This window comes from Macrotis lagotis, chromosome 1 (assembly GCF_037893015.1).
Source record: "Macrotis lagotis isolate mMagLag1 chromosome 1, bilby.v1.9.chrom.fasta, whole genome shotgun sequence".
Classification (NCBI taxonomy): Eukaryota; Metazoa; Chordata; class Mammalia; order Peramelemorphia; family Peramelidae; genus Macrotis; species Macrotis lagotis.
Window position 1 is genome coordinate 778,470,252 of NC_133658.1, and position 25,147 is coordinate 778,495,398.

Here is a 25,147-nt window from a genome sequence, read left to right on the forward strand (position 1 = left end):
CATACATATATGTGTGTGTCTGTCTGTCTGTGTCTGTGTCTGTGAATGTGTCTGTGTGTCTGAATAATAATGATAAAACTACATTGCTTATGATGCCTTTTTAAGAATACAGAATTTTCTTGCATATGCCTTTAACTGAGATCTACATTTGCTTTTGGTCTGAGATTAGGATCTCATCCCCTGATTTTTTTCTTCTATTGAAGCATAGTGTATTTTACTTAGTCTTTTACCTTTACCCTACTTGTAAGCAACAAATTGTAGGATTATGGCTTTTAATCTATTCTGTGATCTGCTTCTCTTTTTTAGGAGAGTTCATCCTGTTCACATTTACAGTTAATACTGCTAATTCTTTGAAAAAAAATTTCCACATTTCTACTTTTCTCTTTCCTTTTCTCTTATTCTACATCACCAATGTGTTACTCCATTTCACCATTAACGTTTCTTTGAAATTTTGATTTTAATTTTAATTTCACTTATATCTTCACCTTCACTTTATTGGTCCCTTCTTCCCTTTTCTTTCCCTCCCCTCCCTACTTCCCAATAAGGTAGAATTTTAAACCAAGTTGGAAATATATGTTATTACCTCTCAGGACCAAATCTATTTAGTAGGATTTACTCAGTGTTTAAACCCTCCTTTCTTTCCTTTTACTATAATAGGTGATTTTGCCTCTTTAGCTGTTGTTATTTATCCACTACTTCCTAACCCTCTTCCAGTATAATCCTTCTTTTTATGTTTATTGTTTTAACCCTGTCTTATACTTACATCTCCTTTGTCACAATATACTCCTTTTATATGACATTATAGAAATACTATCTCTGTGTTTGATTGATTGATTGATGGATAAGTAGCATTGCTTCATAGTCTCTAAGTACCCTTCCTTCTTCTGTTTCATTTGAAAGATATTTCTTGAGTCATGGATTATATCATATTATAATCACTCTATTCCATGACCTCTTTCCAAGTACCTTGCATTGACACACAACCTACCTGAGTCAAAACATCAGGCAAAATCAAAACATTTCAGGAACAATTTGAACCCCCACCCCAAAGAATACTCTCTCCAATTGTAGCAAAAACATCAAGCAAAGCATATTTCTTCATGATGCTTTCATGACCAGTCCCTGACTGATATTTTCCAGGCTCTTTTCTTTTAACCTAGGCTTTCTGATAGACCAATAAAATATGAATCTTGACTCAACCAAACAAAATGAATGGGAAATACAAAAAAAAATCACTAGGGGAAACAGTGTGATAATCAGGGGCATATGGATGAATCAGCTTCTTCTACCTCTGTTTTTAATACAGTCTGCCATTCTTTCTGTCTTTCTCTTTTTCTAGTGTGATTCTTCAAGAGTTTGCAATTATGCATGTCCTTTCTTGAGTCATGAAAGAAAAAAAATATTTTTATTTGTTTGTTTTATTGAGAGAACACAATTCAGCAGTTCCACCACAGTGCAAATAATTCAGTTGGTAACCATTCCCTCCCAACAGTTATTCCTTTGCAACAGCATACAGAACATTCCATACTCAGAACATATGTTACAAAGGAGTGCTAGTACTTTGACTTTGGAAAATATATATTATAAAATCACAGATTTATTCAAAATGATATCCATCACAAGGAAATGAAGAACACTGATATAATGTATCATGTACGTTCTTTATTTGAAGCTATGGAAAACAAGTTACTTTATTTAAATATTATAATATGAGAAAGATAAAATGAAGTGCAGAGACATAAATATGACATTCCTCTCAATGCTTCAAATGAGCCTCAAAAGAGACCCATTTGGGGGTGGCTAGGTGGCACAGTGGATAGAGCACCTGCCCTGGGGTCAGGAGTACCTGAGTTCAAATCTGGCCTCAGACACTTAAAAATTACCTAGCTGTGTGGCCTTGAGCAAGCCACTTAATCCCATTTGCCTTGCAAAAACCTAAAAAAAAGAGACCCATTTGTCATAGTGCTCCACACAAAAATTAGTTTCGCAATTAGGGACTGCATTTACATAGTTTGAAAGAATATTATTCCATTTGTTGTTGAATCATGTGTTGCTATGCATCAGAATGAAAAAAAAAACTCATGCACATAATATTCGTTCAACACACATTGAAATTTAACAATTCAAAAACTACAAAGTCCTCAAATATATAAATAAATGAATACTTTTTCAAAAAGAATATAAGAGGAGCTAACAGAGAAGTTGATCTCTCTTTCCCTGAATTTGATCTGTAATGAGGAGTTGTGTTTCTTTTTTAAATAATGTATTGAGAATAATTTTTAGACTCAGTCCAGTTACCAACTCTTAAATATACTTATTTGTTTTATATTAAAATGATTCATGACTTGAGATGTTATATTAACAAAATATGATAATTTTGGAGCCCTTCATATTATTATCTAAATAACCTATCCTATGAAGAAAAGGAAAAATCATCTGTGTTATCTATGTCAACTTACTAGTTTGAATGTGACTTTATAGTTTATTCCTAAAAATTCACATGTTAGCAAAATAATTCACCTTTTCAAGTTAATTATGAGGCTATACAAAAGAGTAAATAAAGCGCTAAATGTGGAATCCAGAAGATTGTTTCAAATTTCAACTCAGATATTTGCTAATTTTGAGATTTTTGTAGTATGATTTCATGATTCTATTTAATGTTCTAATTTATAAATTTGGTTTTAGAAAGCAAATCTTCACATCTTCTTTTACCATAGATTCATTTACTTTAACCCCAGGTAAGTGAAAAGTTATACATTCAATGTTAAAAACCACATTATTTTCATCTTCTTGACTTTTCTGTTTATTAGGTCGCTGAATGTCTCTTTCATTTTCTTGATTTTCATTTCTCCCAGAAATTCATTATGGTTATTTCTTTCTCTGCTTCTCTGTCTTTTCAAAGAAAGTTGTTTAAAATTTTTTTTGCCAGTTACTATTGGCAATTTTATTTTCTTTCATCCTATTTCCCAAGCTTATTCCATTGTCTCTCCTTTCACCTTATAGTTCTTCAAAAGAGTTTTGTTTCTGAGAACACTCTGCCCCAAACCTCCCTTCCTTCTATATCCTTCATTTCTCTTCTCCCCTATTTTCCTGTATGGTAAGTTATATTTCTATACTCAACTGTGTGAATATGGTATTTACTCTTTGAGGAGATTCTGATGAGAATAAGGTTAATATCTTCCTTACCACCTCCTCATTTTTTCCCTATAATGTATTTCTTTCTTTTCCTTTTTGAGTGCTTTTTTCACCCCACTTGGCAAATTCTACTTTTCAAGGCATTCTCTTTATTGGATTTTCTTAAACATTTGCCCTATTCTATTTTTAAGGTGTTACATTTTTTTGTCTCTTCTGTGCCTTCTTTACCAATCAATTGACTCTTTTTTCTATGATTTTCTTTCATCAGTTTCATTTCTTTTCCCATTTTGTTCTCTACATTTCTTACTTCATTTTCAGAATTGTGTTAGAGTTCTTCAACAGGCTGGGGCCAATTCAAATTTTTCTTTGAGGCTTTGGATGCAGAAGCTTTGAATGTTATCATCTTAATGTATACTTTGATCTTCTGTATGACCATAGTAGGATCAGATTTCTTCTTCTGCTGCTGTTTGCTCATTTCCCTCAACCTATAACTTGATTTTTACTCTTTGTTAAGGTGGGGCTGTGCTTCCAGGTTGGAGGACCCACTGACCTAGGCTTCTGAGGGTTTTGCAGTTGTTTTCAGGGATACTTATAAGGATCTGCAAATTTTCAACTCTTTCAAAGTTTTATGAGAGTTTATGAATACTCTTCTACTCTGTGTTCTGGCATGTGGGTAAACACTGGCAATATTTTTCTGTCCTGGAACTGAGGCAAGGGTTCTTGTTCCATTGTGGCTACAAGTTCTGGTGTGTTACTGATCTTCCTTTGAATCCTTGGGAAAGGATCAGAGTTCTGCCCTCAGAGCCAGCAAGGATCCCTATAATCTCCTTCTGAGCTTTGTGAAGCAGACATTGCTAATTCAGATACTACTAAAACCTGCTCCTAGCTGGCTGGGGCCAGATCTGTGCTGCTGCAACCTGCATTGGACTGTCTTCCACTTTCACCTAGATATGACAGATCTTTTCTGTCAATATTCTATGTTGTCTTAGGCTTGAAAATTTTGTCAATCTATATGTTTGTGGGTTCTTCTGTTCTCAAATTTGCTTTAATATATTATTTAAAAGTATTTAGAGTGCTTTGGGGAAGGAATCACATGAGTTCCTGCTTTTTCTCTAATAGCTTTGCTCCAACACCCTAGTTTAGGCTTAGGAACATTGTTAAGTATTTCCTAACCAATTATGGAAGCTTTTATCTATCAACACCTACAACACCCTCTTTCCTTTAGTTGTTAAGGTGATTTTTCTGAAGGGTAAATGTGAAGCTCTGCTTAATTCTCACACTGTCATATTGCTTCTGAATGCTGTAATGGCCATCTGTTTGGTTTGCTAATTATTTAGGAAGTTGAAGTATAAGAACTGCCTTTATTAGCTAAGATAAAGAGTGGTTTGATATAGCAGCAATCCTTTGTGGTAACCAAGAGTAAATCAAACTAGACATGCAAAAATTCAGAATCTGGAGTTACTTAAGCTTATATCTACTTTGAAATAGGCTCTGAGAAATTTGATGATTCCATCTTCAGAAACTCTAATAACTCTTGGTTATGGGGCTCTCAGACACATCCTGGTTATGGTTTGCGGACATGTATTCTTATCTTTTCTGTGATCAGACTGCCTTCTGATTTGTTTCAAAGGATCACAGCTCTGAAACCTGAAATTCCTAAATCTCATTTCCTGGATTTTCCCTTTCCCTTAAGATTGGGGGCCTTCTGTCCAGGATCTGCCCAACTTCCTATCTTTTCTCCTTCCTTTTAAAAAAAATTATAAATATCTCATTCTTTTCAACTCATCTTTGAACAGACGAGAACATTGACTCATTCTTCCAGTTTGCAAGCTTTATCTGAGGTAAAAAATCCTTTTATAAACTGTTTAAACTATGATTGGAATCTAAATCCCCCCTTTTGGACTGAGGGTTTCTTCCATTTTTACAGCTCATAGTATTTTTTAAAAATTTAATGTACTCATTTTACTTTTCCATCCTCTTATATTTTATTCCCTTCCACATGTTCTAAGCTCTACTAACAAGTGGTAACTTGCAGTTCAAATCTCTTCTCTCCCATTTTTCTATTTAATGATCCCAGTGATGGAATTTTTCATTCCTTCATTTCTGTCTTTTGATTTTCCTTTCTTCTTGTAAGATTGAGCTTAAATGTTTGCTGTACCCAGGAGACTTTTCTAATTCCTTCAGTTCTTTTCCTTTGAGATCATTTCTGAATTGTTTGTATGTTGTCTATGTAATTATTTTGATATTGATCCTAAAATTGGTCTCAAAATTATTCCTTAAAACTCTTCCCTCTTGACTTCTGGTCAAGATGACAGAGAGAAGACAGGCACTGTGTTAAGTGTTCTTCTTTCCCCTCAAAAACAACACGAAAGAAACCTCTGAACAGAAATTCGAATGACAAATGCTTACATGAATAAATTGGAGAAAGAAGAAATTGATGCACTAAATATGCAATGAAAAAAATAAAGAACAAATTAAAAACACCCAATTAAATACCAAATTAGAAATTCTGAAGACTAAAGGAGAAATTAATAAAATTGAAAACAAGAAAACTATTGAACTAATGCATAAAACCAAGAGCTGGTTTTATGAAAAAATAACAAAATTGATAAACCTCTGGTCAATTTGATTAAATAAAAAGAAAACCAAATTTCTAGTATCATAAATGAAAAAGATGAATTCATCACCAATGAAGAGGAAATTAAAGTAATAATTTAGAATTGTTTTGCCTAACTCTACACAAATAAATTTGACAATTTAAGTGAAATGGATATTTACAAAAATATAAGTTGTCTAGATTAAGTGCAGAGGAAATTAAAAACCTAAATAACCCTATCTCTAAGAAAAAATCCCAGGGCCAGATGGATTCACAAGTAAATTTCAACATTTAAGGAACAATTGGTTCCAATTCTATATAAACTCTTTGGAAAAATGGGTGAAGAGGGAACTCTGCCTTACTCTTTCTACGATACCAATAAGGTACTGATACCTAAACCAGGAAGAGTTAAAACCGAGAAAGACAATTATAGACCTATATCCCTGATGAATTTAGATACAAAAATCTTAAATTAAATCTTAGCAAGACTATTACACATAGTTATCCCTACAATAATACTCTGTGGACAAATAGGATTTATCCCAGGAATTCAGGGCTGGGTCGATATTAGGAAAACTGTTTGATTAATGAATTGTATCAATAACAAAACTATCAGAAATCATATGATCGTATCAATAGATGCTGAAAAAGTTCATGACAAACAGCACTCATTCCTGATAAAAACACTGGAGAGTATAGTAATAAATGGATTTTCCCTCGGAATAATAATAAGTAGTATCTAAATGAAACCATCAACAAGCTTTATATGCAATGGGGATAGGCTAGAGGCATTCCCAATAAGATCAGGGGTGAAACAAGGATGCCCATTATCACCACTACTATTCAATATTCTATTAGAAATGTTAGCTTCAACAATAAGAGAAGAAAACATAATTGAAAGAATTAGAATTGGGAAGGAAGAGACAAAAACTCTTACTCTTTGCAGATGACATGATGGCATCTCCACAGAATCTCAAAAATCATCTAAAAATCTACTAGAAATAATTATCAACTTTAGTAAACTTGCAGTATATAAAATAAGCCCTCATAAATCATCAACATTTCTGTATATGACTAGCAAGATACAGCAAAAAGAACTAGAAAGAGAAATCGCATTAAAAGCAACCTCAGACAATATAAAATACCTGGGAGTCTACTTGCCATGGTAGACTCAATAACTTTTTGAAAACAATTACAAAACGCTTCTCACACAAATAAAATCAGATTTCAATAACTGGGAAAACATCAACTATTTATGTATAGGTCAAGTTAATATAAGAAAAATCACAATTCTACAAAACCTAAATTACTTGTTTAATCAAAATTCCAAAAAAAAAAATACTTTAATGAGTTTGAAGAAGTTGTAAGAAAATTTATATGGAGAAAGAAAAAGTCAAGAATTTCCAAGTATTCAATGAAAAACAGTGCAAAAGAAGGTGGCTTAGCCTTACCAGATTGAAAATTATATTAAAAAGCATCAGTCATGCAAACTGTCTGGTGTTGGCTAAGAAATAGAGTGGTGGATGCGTGGAATAGACTAGATGCAATAGAAGCAAATGATAATAGTATTCTGCTGTTTGATAAACAAAAGATTCTAGCTATTGGGATAAAAACTCTCTCTTTGATAAAAACCTTTGTGAAAATTGGAAGTTAGTATGGAAGAAACTTAGATTAGACCAACATCTCACTCCATATACCAAGTCAAGATCAAAATAGATACAGGATTAGACATGAAATACAATATTATAAGCAAACTAGAAGATCAAGGAGTTGTTTACCTGTGAGATCTATGGAAAGGGAAGCAGTTTATGACCAAGGAAGAGATGGAGAACATCATTAACAACAAACTAGATCATTTTGATCACATTAAATTAAAAAGCCTTTGCACAGACAAAACCACTGTAACCAAGATCAAAAGAAATGTAGTAAATTGAGAAACAATTTTTACAACTAGTATTCCTGACAGAAGAGTCATTTTTAAAACATACAGAGAACTGAATCAAATTTTCAAAAAAAAAGCCATTCTCCAATTGACAAATGGTCAAAGCATATGCAAAGTCAATTTAAAGCTAAGCAAATCAAAATGATCCATAGGCATATGAAAAATTGCTCTAAAATCATTACTTATTAGAGAAATGCAAATTAAAGCAACTCTGAGGTACTACCTCACACATCTCAGACTGGCCAATATGACCAGAAAGGACAATGATCAGTGTTGGAAGGGATGTGGGAATTCTGGGACACTAATACATTTCTGGTGGAGCGGTGAATTCATCCAACCTTTTTGGAGAGCAATTTGGAAATATGCCCCAAAGGACAACAGAAATTTGCAAACCCTTTTATCCAGCAATACTACTACTACTACTACTGTGTCTATACCCTGAAGAGATGATGAAAAGGAGTAAAAACATCACTTGTACAAAAGCATTCATAGCAGTCTTGCTTGTGTTGGCAAAGAATTGGAAATTAAGTGAATGTCTTTCAATTGGGGAATGATTTAAGAAACTATGGTATATGTATGTCATGGAACATTATTGCTCTATTGCAAACCAGGAAGGATGGGAATTCAGAGAAGCCTGGAATGATTTGCATGAACTGATGCTGAGCGAGGTGAGTAGAACCCAGAAAAACATTGTACACCCTAACAGAAACATGGGGGTGATGATCTCTTTTGATGAACTTGCTCATTCTATCAGTGCAACAACCAGGGTAAATTTTGGGCTCTCTGCAATGGAAAATACTATCTGTATCCAGAGAAAGAATTGTGGAGTTTGAACAAAGAGCAAAGATTATATTACCTTCAATTGAGAAAAAAAAGTTATATTATGTAATTTTTGTTATCTCTTATTTTTCTTCCTTAAGCATATGATTTCTCTCTCATCACATTCAACTGAGATCAATTTATACCATGAAAACAATGCAAAGACTAACATAATGCTTTCTGTGGTGGGGTGGAGGGAAGCAAGAATAGAGATAAAATTGTAGAACTCAAAATAAATGAAAGCTTTCTAAAAAAATAAAATATCATCTTTTGCAGGAAAAAAAAACACAACTCTTTACTCTTTAGTTTTATGAAATATTATTTCTTTTCCAATTTCATGCAAAGGTATCATTCCATGTCACCTTTTGTAAGATTTTGAGTTCCATATTTTTCTATCAAACTCCCTTCCCCTTCCCATGACAACAATTTTATATAGCTTGCATATGTACAATAATGTTTAACACATTTCCATTTTGTCAAAGTGGACTTAGAACTAAGGGGAAAATCATTACAATGAAAGAAAAAAAATTAAAATGAGCATGGTGATTTGTTCTACTTTGAGTTTCATAGCTGTTGTCCACCCCCCCCCACCCCGAATTGGAATAAAATTTTCCAGAACAGATCTCTCAGGATTGCCCTTGATCTGTGAATTGTTGAAAAAAGCTGTGTTCATCATAGTTGATCCTATCATAATGTTTCTGTTAATGTGCATAGTGTCCTCCTGGTATTGCTCATTTCACACAGCATTAGTTCTTTGCAAGTCTTTCCAGGTTTTCACAAGTCAATGAATTCATGATTTCTTGCAGAACGAGTGTACTTCATCTCATTCATGTACTCTGACTTATTTTGCTATTGCCCAATGGATAGGCAATCCCTCAATTTCCATTTCTTTACTACTACTACAAAAAGAGCTGCTATAAATATTTTTATACACGTAGGTTCTCTTCTCCTTGTTTTATGATTTCTTTGGAATAGCGATCCAGTAATGGTATTGCTGAATCAAGGAGTATGCATAGTTTTATTGCCCTTTGGGCATTGTTGCCAATTGTTCCCCAGAATGGTTGAATCAGTTCACAATTCCCCCAACAGTTCAACTTCACCAAATTTTCCACATCTTCTCTAACACTGATTATTTTTCTTTTTTGTCATTTTAGTTAAAATAGATTTGTGGTGTTACCTCTGGGTTGTTTTAATTTGCATTCCTGTAATTAATAATGATAAGTATCATTTTTTCATATGACCATAGATAGTTTTAATTTCTTCATTTGCAAAGGACCTGTACATATTACTTTACTATTTATCAATTAGAGAATGATGTTGATTTAGTTTTCTATGCACTTTAGAAATAAGTGTTTTTTCAGAAATACTACTGAAAATTGTTTCCAACATTTTGCATTCTTTCTAATCCTGATTACATTGGTTTTACCCATGCAAACCTTCTTAAATTAATGTAGTAAAAATTATACATTTTGTAATTTATAATGTTCTTTATTTCTTCTTTGGTCATCAACTTCTCCCTATTCTATATATGACAGACAGACTGTTCCCTATTCTCCTAATTGACATTGTCTGAGCCTTTAGGTTTAAATTCTGTACTCATTTGAACCTTATCTTGGTATAGGGTATGAGATTTTTGTCTATGCCTAGTTTGTGCTATACTATTTTCCATTTCCTCAGTAGTTTTTGCCAAAGAGTGAGTTCTTATTCTAGAAACTAGATTACTTGGATCTATTAAATTGTAGATTACTATAGTTATTTACTAGTACTGCTTTTGTATCTAAACTATTCCATTGATTAATTTCTCTATTTATTAGCCAGTACCAGGCAGTTTTTCCCCTTGAAGTCAAATTCTGGAGATTAAACTTTGTCCCATATTAGGGCAAAGTCTGAGGATTAACACATATTTGTTTATTATTTTTAAACATGAACTCAATACATACATTCATTCATTCATTCTTTCATAATTCTTATTTCTCTTTTAAACTCTTCACTATCAGCTTGTGATCCCATGTTTTCAAATTTCACATGGTCCTCTTGATTCTGGGCATAAATGTAGCCAGCTAACAGTACAAGCAGAACATAAACGAATTCATATAAAAGATCACCTTTCACTCAGAAGAAATTTTAGGCAGAAAAATGTTTATTTAAGTGTTTTTGGGGTTGCAGAAGTTAAGGGAAAGAAAAAAGGCAGTTTGGTGAAGGAGATATTAAAAATATTGAAGAACATCTTAAAAAACAGTTTTAGTCAAAGGGAAAAAGCAATTAAAAATGTCAATGAGAAGAATGCCTTTTATAAACAGAATTGGCCAGATGGCAAAGGAGATAAAAAAACTCTCTGAAGAAAATGATTCCTTCAAATGTAGAATGTGCCTAATTGAATCTGATGACTGTGAGAAATAAACAATAAAACCAAACCAAAAAATGAAAACAATAGAAGAAAATACGAAATATCTCATTCGAAAAACAACTGAGCAGAAAACAGATCCAGAAGAGTTAATTTAAAAATTATGGGATATCTGAAATTTATGACCAAAATAAGAGTCTTTATTTTTTTCAAGAAATAATCCAGTTTGGGATGGCTAGGTGGCACAGTGGGCAGAACACCAGCCCTGGAGTCAGGAATACCTGAGTTCAAATCCTGCCTCAGACACTTAATAATTACCTAGATGTGTGGCCTCTTAACCTCATTGCTTCGCAAAAACTAAAACAAATAATCCAGGACAAAAAACAATAGAAATAATCCAGGAAAACTTCTCTGAAGTTCTAGAAGCAGAGGGCAAAATAGAAGTGGAAAGAATCCATTGATCACTTCCTAAAAGAGATCCCAAAATGAAAACTTTCAGAAATATTATAGCAAAGTTTCAGGACTCCAAAGTCCTGAAGTCAGAAAGAAGCCAGAAAGAAGCAGCCAAGAGAGAAGCAATTTAAGTTTTGTGAAGCCATAGGCAAGATAAGCAGCTTCTACTTTAACGGCTCTTAGGGCTTGGAATATGATATTCTGGAGGACAAAATAACTTGGATTACAACCAAGAATGTACTAACAAAACTGAACACACTTCCAGGGGAAAGAATGTACATTCATTGAAATATGGGACTTTCCTCTTTCGGATCCGCCATCAGCGGGTGGACTCAGCAGCGCGATGCAGATTTTCGTGAAGACGCTGATGGGGAAGACCATCACCCTGGAGGTCGAACCGTCTGATACCATCGAAAATGTCAAGGCCAAGATACAAGATAAGGAAGGTATTCCCCCTGATCAACAAAGATTGATTTTTGCTGGCAAACAATTGGAAGATGGATGGACTTTGTCTGACTACAACATTCAGAAGGAGTCTACCCTTTATCTTGTTCTGAGGCTTCGGGGTGGTGCCAAGAAGAGAAAGAAGTCTTACACCACTCCCAAAAAGAACAAACATAAAAAAAAGAAGGTTAAACTTGCTGTTCTGAAATACTATAAGGTTGATGAGAATGGCAAGATTAGCCGCCTTCGACGGGAATGCCCTTCTGATGAAGGTGGTGCTGGAGTCTTTATGGCTAGCCATTTTGACAGACATTATTGTGGCAAGTGTTGTCTAACCTACTGCTTCAACAAGCCAGAAGACAAATAAACAAATAAATAAATAAATAAATAAATAGGTAAATAAATAAATAAATAAATGAATATATAAATATATATATATATATACATGTGTGTGTGTTAATAAAGAATTCAACTATTTTTTGAGTCAAAAAAGAAGAAATATGGTACTTTCAAATTTTACTAATGAAACAACTAGAGTTTAACAGAAAGCTTGTTCTTCATGTATGGGACTCAGGTGAAGCATAGAGAGGGTAGACAGGAACAGCAAGGGACTTACTGATGTATTTCCACATAGGAAGATGGTTCTGATAATTATCATTTGATAGGACAATTAAAAGGAACATATATAGACAAAGCACAGAAGGGAACTGAATTTGAAGGTATAGTATATTACAAAGATGGAGTCAATGGGGGAGAAAGGAATATACTGGGGGAAAGAGAAAAAAGTTAAGTTATTTCATATGAAAGAGGAAGGAAAAAGTTTTTGCAGTGGAGTGGAAGAAGAAGGTTATGGGGACTGAGTGAGCCTGCTCTCATCAGAAGTGACTCAGACAGGGAATAACATACAGACTCAATTGAATATTGAAATCTATCTTATCCTAGAGGGAAAAATGCGAGATTAAATAAAAGAGAGAATTGGACAGAAAGAGAGAAAGTCATCAAAAACGGTAGTCAAACACAACATACTTTTTAGCAGGGTCAGGGTGAAAAGAAAGAAAATAGAATAAATGGGAAAGGAGGGAATAGGATAGAGGGAAATATAGTTAGCAATAGCAACTGTGTGAAAAACATTGAAGCAATTTCTTTGACAGGCTTTAGTAAAGAATGTTTTCCATCCCAAATACAATGCTGATGATGTCTGAATAAAGACTGAACTATATTTTTTTCTCACTTTATTTTCCTTGAAGTTTCTCTTTCTTTGTGGGGGGGGAGTATGTTTACTTTTAAACATGACTATTGTGGTAATGGTAGTAATGTTTTTCATGGCTACATATTTTTAATTATACCAAGTACCTTGTTTTCTCAAAGGGGAAAATGGGGTATGAGGAATGGAGAATTTAGAACACAGGGTTTTGTAAGTAAATATGAAACTTGCTTTTGAATGTAGTTGAGGAGAAATTTTAAAATAAATAATCTCTATTCATAAAAAATGATCTATTACTTTCTACCCCATTCAATTTTCTCCAAAGTCTAATCTATCTTACTGTATAAGGGATCGAGCATAGGCCCTGGATTCAGGAGGAACTGCATTCAAATCTGACCTCAGACACTTTAATAATTGCCTAGCTATTTGATCTTGGGCAAGTCACTTAGCCACATTGCCTTAACAAAATTAAAAAAATAAAGGACTTGATTTCTTTTTTTCATTTGTCCAGTTTTCTTTTTAAAGTTTTTGTCTTCAGGCAGTTTTTAATTATTCTGCAATGACTCATTTCTCTATTTTCTTTTCCCTCTCTTATTTGGTTATTAAAATATTTTTTGAGTTCTTCTAAAAGGTCTTTTTGGATTTAAAATCAATTCATAACCACTTTTGTGGCTTCACCTGTAGGCATTTTGTCATCACTTTCCTCTACTGAGATAGTGTTTTTATCATCCCTTTCAGGATAGTAGCTTTCTATACTTAGCTTTCTCTTTCTTTTGTTGCTATTTTGATAGTTGAGCTCTGTTCCTGGTTCACAGGATATAGTCCCAAACTTTTTGTGCTAGAATCCAGGGCTCTGTCCTTGACTTTCTGCTCAGCCATCTCAGTTGGTCACAGTGGGGCAACACATCTCAGTCCCTCCTGCTAAATCATTATTGTTGGGCTCACACTTTACCTTTTGAGTTGGGGGTTGGAACCTTCATTGTTGGACTGCTGAACCAGGACCTGAGCTGTGATGTGGCTAATAGTCTTTTGATAGCTTCTCAGCTTTGCTGAGACAGATTTTTTTTCCAAAGTTCTTCCACAATATCTTGAGTTCAGAATTGTTTCACTCTGTTTTTCTTGATTCTGTTGCTTTAAGGTCTATTTACAGGTTTCATTTAAATTTGTTTCAGAATAAACTGTGAACTTCCTAGCTTTGCACTACCAACTTAACCCTTTTTAAACTTCTCTATTATTATATACTATATTGCCATCCTTCCTGTACCTCAGGATCACATCCAAGACTCAAGTTGTCCTTTCTCTCTCTCTCTCTCTCTCTCTCTCTCTCTCTCTCTCTCTCTCTCTCTCTCTCTCTCTCTCTCTCATTATCAAATCTGTTGCCAATTTATGTCAATTTTACCTTTACAAAATTTACCTCATGCTCATCCTTCTTTCCTATGATGTTGCCACCATATTGCTACAGGTTTACATTATCACCATAATCTCCTGGTTGGCTTGACTGCCACAAGTCTCTTCCCATTCCAACTTATCCTGTGCTCAACTACCAAAGTGATCTTTTTGAATTACAGGTCAGTTCATGCCACCCTACTCATATTCAAAAAGTTATCACTTCCAGGACCGAATTTAAAATCATCTGTTATTAAAAACCCTACAAAATCTTCACTACAGCATGTTTGATGAGAAATGCCCAGGCTCTTCTTTAAGACATTCAAGTAGGAGAACTCCCAAATGTTACATTATGAAGACTGCTGAGTGGTAGGAAAACTGTGTCTATAAGGAGAATGTGTACACTTTCTTTTCCTCTTAGGAGAAAGTATAGTTAACAATTTGTGTTTATTCCCTTTGAAAAGCACTTTATAGGTCTCTTGAGTGGCCTAGGAAGTCGTCCAGAAAGGGCAGAATTTAACAGAACCATCACTTTTGGGTGAGGTGACAGTTGAATGTGCTGTTGGTCTCAATCAGTGGTGTGACAGGTCTACAGATTTTTTTTTTCAATTTTTAAATCTTAACCAGGAAGTCAGGTTTGGCCCCTCTTGCTGTAATTTGCCAATCCCTGTATCCATGTTGCACTTGTTTGAAACTTTGCCTGGCTATTCTAGTCCACAATTTTCTTTCTTTTCTCCTTTTGGAACATGATGGAATAGTAATTGTTTTGTAAAGAGATCACAAACAGGTGGATTTCAAAAAAACCTATAAAGACCCAAACTAACACTGAGGGAAGTGAACAGAACCAGGGGAACTTTGTACATGCAAACAGCAACATTGTGTGGTGATCAACTATGATAGATTTAACTCATAACAACACAGTGATCAAAAGTAATTCTAAAAGACTTGTGATATAAAATTCCATCCATATCCAGAGAAATAACTAGTCTTAATGCAGACCAAAGCATATTTTCACCTTATTGAATTTTTTAAAATTTAAAATTTTTTCTCTTGCTGATGTCTAATATGAAAATGTATAATTTGGTTGTACATATAACCTAAGCATCTAGGTGTCCTCACCATGTATGGGTCTCCAGCCTTAGACACTTGGCATTTCTTGGGTTTCCTCTCTCTGTTCCCTCAAAAGTTGACTGAAAACTTCTTAAGGACAGGAATTGTTCTGCATTTTCTCTTTTTATATCTAGCATGTAGTTTATTAAATTCTTGTTGAACTAAACTGTCCAAAATGCCTGTAATGTGGATTTTATGCAGGTCCCTATGAGTGTACTAAATGCTTTGGTCATTGAAGCTAAGCCCTACCTCAGAGCTCTCACTAAAATAGCAAATCAAAACATTATCTGTTGTTTCCATAAAATATTTTAAAAGTCCATCCAGCAGTGGTAATATGGCAACGAAAGTCATATCGGAGAAAAAATGGTGTGTTCTTATATTTTGATGACAATGCAGGGATCATAGTAAACAACAAAAGAGAGATGAAAGGTTCAGCCATCACAGGACCTGTTGCCAAGGAGTGTGCTGACTTGTGGCCCAGGATTGCATCTAATGCCGGCAGCATTGCCTGATTCTCCTAAAAAGTTCATTTGTAAACAAAAAACCACCCCCATTAAAGTGTCTGCCTATCTAAAAAAAAAAACAATTTGTTTTTAGTATTAAAAGAGATGGATATTGAAGCTTAAGGATTTACTAGTTGGGAGTATTTTATTATATAAACAACTGATGCAAACTGAGAAAAATTGGATAATAATAACTGAGGGTGTCCCATGAAGGTCTGGTCTTGGACGGTTCCCTCTTCTCTACCTATACTGTGTCCATATAGAAGGCTTGATGAATTAGATATAGATATTTCAGGTATAATCATACACATGCATATACATATTTATTTATATATTGGTATATTATTACATATATACAAATATACATGATATATATATATATGTAATAAAATTAGTATAATCCTATGCATTATATTGTATGTATGAAAATATTATAAGACAGTCATACATACTGGCTTGATCAATAAACTTATCTCTTAATATCAGTTCAATCATCATATTTGTTGATAGTTCCCAGATCTTTATATCCAGTCCTCCTTTCTCTTGTGAATTCCAGTCCTAAATCAACAACTACCTTTTGAATATTAACTACATAGTGTATAGATATATTGTATTTTATATTTGCAGGGAGAAAACTCATTTTTATCTTAATTCTGGAACTTTCCTTTTCAAAATGTTCCTAATTCTCTCAAGGACTGCTTGTCCCAGTCACCTTGGTATATAAACTCCATGTCTTCCTTGACTTCTCACTCCTGATCTCGCCAAGATTCCATTCTTTTTGAAGTTTCATTTATCTTTCTTGTTACCCCTCATATCTATTTACACAGCCCACATCACAGTATATGTCCTAATTTCTTCACTTTTGAAGCATTCCAAGAAACTTTTGGTTTACCTCCCTGCCTCAAGTCTCTATATACTATAACCCATCTTTCCAAAATGATTTTTGTTAAAAACATATCTGACTGCCATCTTCCAACTTAATAAATATCAATAGCGATTTTTACTACCAAAATAATATCAAATATTGCTCTGCTTTTCTTTAATAATTTTGATAATATCTCCTTCCATAATTTTACTTCTTACATTTAGGATTGATAATCTAGACTAATTAGCCTCTTTGGTGTTTCTTGCCTTCTTTCAACTTACCTTTTCACTGGCAATTCTCCATATTTGAGATGCTTTCCTTCATCTCTTATCTCTGGTATGTCTACCATTCATAGACACAAACATATATTTGTAAGCTTATGTATCTATCTATCTATCTATCTATATGTATGTATGTATTACACACATATATATTTATACACACACACACACACACACACACATATATATATATATATATATATATACATACATATATGCATGTTTACATATTTGTTGTTTTTATCAGAAGGTGAGTTCCTTGTGGACAAAAACAAACTTTTAGCCTTTCTCTCACAAAGATTAGAAGAGTATTTGGTGTCTAGTAATGTTTTTATTGTTTGTTGACCAACTGACTGAATCATGTGTAATGCTTATTTTTTATATTGTTTCTTAAAAATCATATGTGATTGTGATAATTCTTTTGCATAGAATAATTTCTGAGGGCTTTTTTTCTCTTTCCTCTATTGGCCTTTTTTATTCCTGATTCAAAAGTGACTTCTTTGAACTGTCTATAACTCATGGGCATTCATGATTTTCTTACCTCTGCCTATCTTCAACTTGCCTTTGCCCTCTACTTTGTAACCTATGTTTACTTCCAAGATCACTGTAGGATGGATATATTGGTCAGAAGGAGAAAGGACCTATGTGAGTCAGGAACATTTGGAGTTATTCATGTGTGATTCTTGTGTGATGAAGCAGTTGAGATGGGAAAAAATAGTTTCCAGGTCAAGGGATACAGTCTGTGCTCCTTTCCCTTCTTGGCTAATGGTATCTGCTTCCAACACTTTGCCCTAGTTAAATTCCTGGTTACTACTTATGGATGGATTTTAGTGACCTTACTTGCTTAGAATGTATAGATGTAGTTGATAAAGAGTACCATGTCAAGCTGGTCAATGCATGCTCCAGTTTTCATTTGTGGAAGTTACAATTTCCATTTTTACACATTGGTTTGCCATTTGTTATGCAGCGGCATGGATTGATTAATTTTTCTCTTCAGTATGTATTTTTTGATGTATCATAAGCCAAACAAAACTAATTGTTTTAGAGAATTTAAAAACAATTTTGAGAATTTAGCAGAGAGAATTTAACAGCCTGTGAGACAAATGAATCATTATTTATCCAAATGAGACAGCATCATGAGCAGATTTATGTGGTGGTGAAAGAATTGAGATTATAGCAAGAACTAGATTTATATACTAGTACTATTATTTTATCTGTGACTTTTGTCAAATTTGGTGACCTTTTTTGGGACATAGTTTTCTCCTGTCAAATAATCTTGTACCTATTAGGTCCCCATTGGCTCTAAATCTATGATTCCTTATCCTATAAAATCTCATGATTAAAATTATATATTTAAAATTCATTTATTAAACTTTAACTCTGTGCTAAGCTATGTAAAAGTTTAGTAACATTTACTATTAAGCAAAATACTTCATGCCCACAAATATTTTACATTTTAATAGGAAAAAATAATTTCTATATGGGAGCAAGTATTGAAAGTAAATTGAGTCTATGTTCATAGTATTATTGAAATGGTCAAGAGATGATCTGGTGGACCTAGGTTAGAGTAAGATTAAATGAAAATTCACCAATATAATCTAAAGTTACAGAAGCAGGAATCATTTTTTATGGAGGAGAGTAAGATATTCTAATTGCAAAAATTAGACTTCTGGTATACAAAACTATGAGAATGCTGTATTAGATTTACAAAACTATTAGGAATATGATTTAATCTAATGACATTAGTTAAGAAATTACACATTTCACTTGGACCATTTCAACTTTGAGCAAATCGTTAAATTATTTGCTTTTTCCTCATCTTTAAAATTGAAAGTGTGTGGACTTGATTCATCTCAGGATTTTTTTTTTATTTCTAAACTTCAAATCTCTGATTCTATGATTCTATTAGACTTACCAGATGAAATTGTATGCCCACATATCTAAATTGTGGACAATGATTTGTTCTTTCAAAGTATAAATTTAACATCATTACTAACTACTGAGATCACTAAAATTTAGCAAAATTTATTAAAGTAAGTATAGAAAGGAATGGAATAGAAAATAGTAAGCACATATATGTGAATTCATGCATCAAAAGGAGAGGTAACAGGAATAATCATAAATGAAATGGATAAAATAGATATAAGGAATGGAAATAAATAAAAAAATAAGTTTTAATAAATATATATATATATATATTATTTCTTGATATGCCACTGCCACTCTTACCTTTCACCAAAATCCCACTACATAGAGCCAAACCAAATCAGTAAAACTAAGAAATGAAACAAATCTAATATTATAAATAGTGTTCAACTCTAGTAGTCCACTATATTCTTTTCACCACCCTAAAGATGTACCAATCTTAGTATTTCTAATTCACACTATAGTTTCAAGTTTTTTTTTTCCATAGAAATACATTTTTAAAACCAATGTGGTTTCTTTAAGAAGCTTTTATTAATATCAAATATCTAGAATGCACTGTATTCAAAGGAAAATGTTTGCTATTATTTTGGTAGGGAAATTCACCCCAGGTAAACTTATAGAAGAGTCTTTCAAAACTACAATATACCTTAAAATAGTAAACTTTTCTTAAAAAAAACAAAACTGTAAAAAACGCTTTGAAAATGGAATATTAGAAAATAAGATGTCATTTAAAAACGTAAAAAATTCTCCAGATCTAATGATTAGTTACTGCATTATAATCAAGAATCTCCTTGGAACTCTGGAGGCTCAGGAAAGAGAAAATTGCTGTATGAAAATTTTAAAACTTTCTTCTCAATCTACTCATTGCAGCAACATTAGAGATGTAGCAATGTTAACTGTAGAAATAAAATCCACCTGTACAAAGTAATTTAATCTGAAAATTCTAAGGGGAATTTTACCACTGGAAAATGATTATCTAGCATCTGTTTGAACACTTCCAGAGATGGATAATTGTATATATATAGAAAAAAAAATATATATATATATATAAATATATTCTTAAAAAAAGAAAAATATATTCCTTAGGTTGGCCTGAAATTGATATTTCTTCAGTTTTCACCCACTGATCTTATATTCTGTTTTATAGTGCAAGATAAATTAAGTATGATTCTTAGCCTTAATGAGACCTAAATAGTGAAGTATTTAGGCTTTGTCTTCACTCTGAGTACTTCCAGAACTATTGCTTTATGAAGCACTGATTTTGGTAATAACAAAATGCAAATAGAATCATATTATATTTAATAATATTGTTAGGGTAAGTATGCTTTCATAATGAGAGAATAAATTTATGTTGAAAGCAATGGTGTAAAATTTTGACTTTCGATTGCCCTTTCCCTACTCTCTACTTTACATTTAACAATAGATACATGATCTGTATTACTGTAGAAAGGCATCTCTGAAAGTCAAAATGTCTATTTTTCCTCTTTAATCTTATTTTTACCTTTCTCTATAGATCTAAATTCCATCAAAATGCATCCATTATCCATACTTGAAGAATGAGTTACCTTTGATACCTCTCACGCTTAACTTCTATTTCCAAGCATTTGTAAATCAAAATGATTCTATCATATCTGTTCCTTTACATTGCTCTCTCTACCAGTCTATTTCAGGGACTCAAGTTTTCTCTAATATAATAGCAATAATAATGATAGTAATAATAATAAGAAGAATAAGAATAAGAATAATAAATTATAACTAATCTCATTTCCCTTCTCTCCCCTCTCCAACCTATCTCCTATTAGATGTCAGATTATTTTAAAGACATAAAGATGGTCTTGTCAATTCATTGCACAAAATCTTCAAAGCTTCAAGTCAATGAAATTCAAAAGCATGGAAGCACTGAAATGAAAATGTAAAATTTCACTGGAAGCAAAAAAAGGATATGAAGTTAAGTAGTAACATAAAGTTAGATAAATAAGTTGTAGCTAGATCACCAAGAGCTTTGAATACTATAATTTAGTTCAGAAGTCATTTGTTACACACACACACACACACACACACACACACACACACACACACAGACAGAGAGAGAGAGAGAGGGAGAGAAAGAGAGAGAGAGAGTTTTTGAATAAAGTACAAGCAAGATGCTAAAACATTCAAATATCTTTGGACCTTATCATCTGTCCTATATTTGAACCATTAGACTCATTCAACCTTTCCAGCTACACTGAAGTTGATTCCTCTCTTGTGTCTCATTTGCCCCAATTGGTTAAAAACTGATTAAAATCAAAAGATATGAAAAGATGAGGGGTCTATGCTGAGATGTCAAAGTAAAGGCAGGGACCCTACTGAACTCTCCTAAATTTTTCTCAAAACAACTTTAAATTAATTATTCAAAATGATTCCTGGAGTGACAAAACCAACAAAAGGATAGAGTGAAATTATTTTTCCCTATGAAGCAAATTTAGGTCATAAGGAAAGTTCTGTATTATTAGGATGGGAGTAGAGTACAACCAGCACAGGCTGCATCCTGTAAAGCCATGAGTACATCTTGCAGTGACTGAATAGGTAGTGGGCAGTGACTCTCATTCCACAATGCTGATGATTATGTTTGACTTTTGTTCTTTTTTTTTTAGGTTTTTGCAAGGCAATGGGGTTAAGTGGCTTGCCCAAGGCCACACAGCTAGGTAATTATTAAGTGTCTGAGGCTGCAAGTGAACTCAAATACTCCTGAATTCAGGGCTGGTGCTCTAGACACTGAACCACCTAGCCGCCCTGACCTTCATTCTTGAAGAAGACCATGACATCAGAGAGGTGATGCCATCACACATACATGAATTTGGATTTATGTGAGGAGAATTCTATGCTGTCAGTCTTGCTTTTTCTTCCAGAGCCATCTGGGTCCAGTGGCCAGATATAAATCAGGAAAACTGGAGATAACCCTGGATGTAATTCAATCAGGTTTAAGGGACCCAAGGTCACACAACTAGTAAGTTTCTGAGGTTGGATTTGAACTCAGGTCCTCCTGATTTCAGGGATAGTTCTTTATCTACTACTGCATTGTCCAGTTGCCCCATAGATACTAAAGCTGGGGTAAGTGTTTGGGATAGCTGTTCAGGAAATTGCAGAGAACCATTTACTCAAACTGGGTGCAGGGCTTTGATGCTCTGACTATGCAGTTCTAGATTGCAGTTTCAGGAAAAAGAGAATAACTAGCAGGAGCAGAGGCTTCGATCATAGAACAGAAAAGAGTGCTTGTGGTTGCCCACAGACCAGTGCACAAGAAAGGAGTGTAGTGATGAGATCTCTCCTAACATCATACCTCCTTGGAAGAACTGAAAACATAAAGATCACCAGAACTAGCTCTGAAAAAAAGGTAGCGTGAAGTACCTGAAACTTAGAAAAATGCCCCTCCATTCCAGAACAGAGTCCAACTTTAGCATAAAGTTATAAATCAAGAGAAATAAGCTGGAAAAATGAGCAAGCAACAGCAACAAAAAGAACTTGAACAAAGTAAGTTACTATGTTGACAGGAAATATCAGAGGTCTAACACAGAAGACAAAACCAAAACGAGTACATCTAAAACCTCAAAGATAATTGTGAATTGATCTTAGAGCCAAAAGAATTCTTGGGAGCAAAAAAAAAAACTGTAAAAGGGTATTTTAAAAAAAATCATACAATTGAGTTAGAGGAAAAAGTGGAAACAGAAATAATAGTGATGCAAGAAAGTCATAAAAAGAGTCAATATTTTGGTAAAGGAGGCAACAAAAATACTGGAAAAAATGACTGTAATAAGCAGAATAGAGCAATTGATAAAAGAGGTACAAAAAACCATAGAAGAGAAATCACTGTTTAATATGCTGAATTGATCAAATGGACAAAGATGTACAAAAATTTGCCAAAAATGATTCCTTAGGAAAAAATGCATGAAAATTCATTGAAAAACCAAACAAAATATTAATCTACCTAAAAAGTAGAATTGACCAAATGGAAGTCATTGGCCAAAAAAATTTGAAAAATAATTTTTTAAAAAAAATTAGACTTGGGCAAAGTACCACTTCATGAGGCATCAAGAAATAATAAAACAAAGTCAAAAGAATGAGAAATAGAAGAAAATATGAAATCTCATAAAAAAACAATAGCAACAACTGACCTGAAAAGAGAACACGAAGAAATAATTTAAGAATCATTGAATTACCTGAAAGACTTGATTAAAAAAAAATAATCCTAAACAACATCCTTGATGGAATTATCTAGGAAAACTGCTCTGACATCCTAGTATTAGAGGAAACAATAGAAACTTAAAGAATTCCTCAATCATTTCCTCAAAATAAAGCCACTCAGAAATATTATAGCTAAATTCCTGAAGACTTAATCAAAAAGAAAATATGGCAGGCAGTCAGAAAAGAGTAATTCATTTATCATGGAACCACTGTTAAGATAACATAACATAGAGCAGTTTCTGCCTTATAGAATTAGAAGACTTGAAATGTGACACTCTGGAAATTCAAAGAGCTAACATTACTACCAAGCATTTTCTCTCCAGCAAAACTGATTTTCAGGATAAAAAAAAAAGCCAAAAAATGTTATTTAAGGAAATGAGGCTTTCCAAATTTTCCTTTGTAAAATTTATTTTCCAACTTCAAGTAAAGATACTTTTTTAACATTCATCTTTTTACAAGCTTTTGAATTCCACATTTTTCTATCACCCTCCTTTCCTTACCTCTTTCCTATAGCAGCAAACAATTCAATATAGGTTCTACTTGTATGATATTTTTAATATATTTCCATATTAGTTATAATATGAAAGAAGAATTAGAACTGATGGGAATAAGACCACAGGAAAAAAGAAAAACATAAAAGAAGTTTTAAAAAGTGAACAGAGTATGCTTTGCTATGGATTCAGAATCCAGTTTCCTCTCTGGATGTGTGTGCATGGCACTTTCCTAAAAGGTCTCTCAGGGTTGTCCTTGATCACTGAATTGCTGAGAGAAGTTGCTTCCATTGTAGTTGAACACCTCACAATGTTGCTGTGTGTGCAATGTTCTCCTGGTGATGCTCATTTCACTCACTGTCAGTTGATGCAAGTCTTGCCGTGTTTTTTTGGCAGACAGGGTCCCTCATGATTTCTTAAGGTAAAACAGTACTCCATAAGAGTAATATACCATAGCTTGTTCAGCCATTCCCCAATTTAGAGCATTATATGGCATATTTCAATAAATCTCATAAATATATTTGTAAATTAGCTTAGGTTTGACAATGTCTCCTTCCTTATTCCTTATAAAGAGATCTATTTTTGCTTTTGTTTTATTCTGAGATCAGGATTGCTTTTACTACTTTGTTTTTTTTTAACCAGTTGAAGAATCATATATGCTTCTCCAGCATTTTAACTTTACCCTAGGCATATCTCCTTCTAAGCAACATATGGTAGAATCCTTGGTTTATTTTTTATTGCTTTTTATTCATTCATTCTTCATTCATTCCATTGTTTCTTTCTTTCTTTGTTTTCATCCATATGTACATGTATATTTACAAGTTGCAAAATTTTCCTCCACCCTCCCTTCCCACCTCCTTCGCCCTCAGCAGCAAACAATCAGGTTAGCATTTTATTTTACATATTTTACATATATCTATGCATATATATATATATATATATATATATATATATATATATATATATATATAAACATGTTGCAAATTAGTAATTTTCGGCCATGAGGAATTGGATTAAGGGAAAGAAATGATTTTTTTAAAGTGTTCGTCAAATTTGGAAGGATTGTTTTTTTTTCTATGTGTTTTTTTTTGTTTTGTTTTACTTCTTCTGCATGGGGTAATATAGTCTGTAGCCAGTCAGATACAGTTGTCTTAACTCTCTAGACTACTGAGAGAAGCTGCTTCCAGCAAGACTGTCCATCTCATAATGTTCATGAGCACATTGTTCCCTTGGTTCTATCCTCTTCCCTCAGCATCAGATCCCCTAAGTCATCTAGAGTCCAATCACTTATGGTTTCTTATAGAACAATAATATTCCATAGTATTCATGTACTACAAGTTGTTTAACCATGCCCCCATTAATGGGCATCCCCTCAATTACCAATTCTTTGCCACTACAAAAAGTTCTGCTAAGAATATTTTGGA

At 33.3% G+C, this 25,147-nt stretch overlaps 1 protein-coding gene and 1 non-coding gene across 2 annotated transcripts; both read left to right on the forward strand.

Moving 5' to 3' along the window:
- Window positions 1-11,605: 11,605 nt before the first annotated feature.
- Window positions 11,606-12,100, forward strand: LOC141488258 (ubiquitin-ribosomal protein eS31 fusion protein-like). The gene has a single exon (XM_074188211.1). It carries the CDS (start codon window positions 11,633-11,635, stop codon window positions 12,098-12,100), a length of 468 nt encoding a protein of 155 aa, XP_074044312.1. The 5' UTR covers window positions 11,606-11,632.
- A 2,674-nt stretch (window positions 12,101-14,774) lies between these two features.
- Window positions 14,775-14,912, forward strand: LOC141510706 (small nucleolar RNA SNORA21). Its single transcript, XR_012475129.1, has one exon. It is a non-coding gene; the product is annotated as a small nucleolar RNA SNORA21 (small nucleolar RNA).
- Window positions 14,913-25,147: the final 10,235 nt, after the last annotated feature.

What these genes read in the sequence shown, in the direction of transcription:
- LOC141488258 (XM_074188211.1), top strand. Translation starts at nt 11,633, where the DNA reads ATGCAGATTTTCGTGAAGACGCTGATGGGGAAGACCATCACCCTGGAG.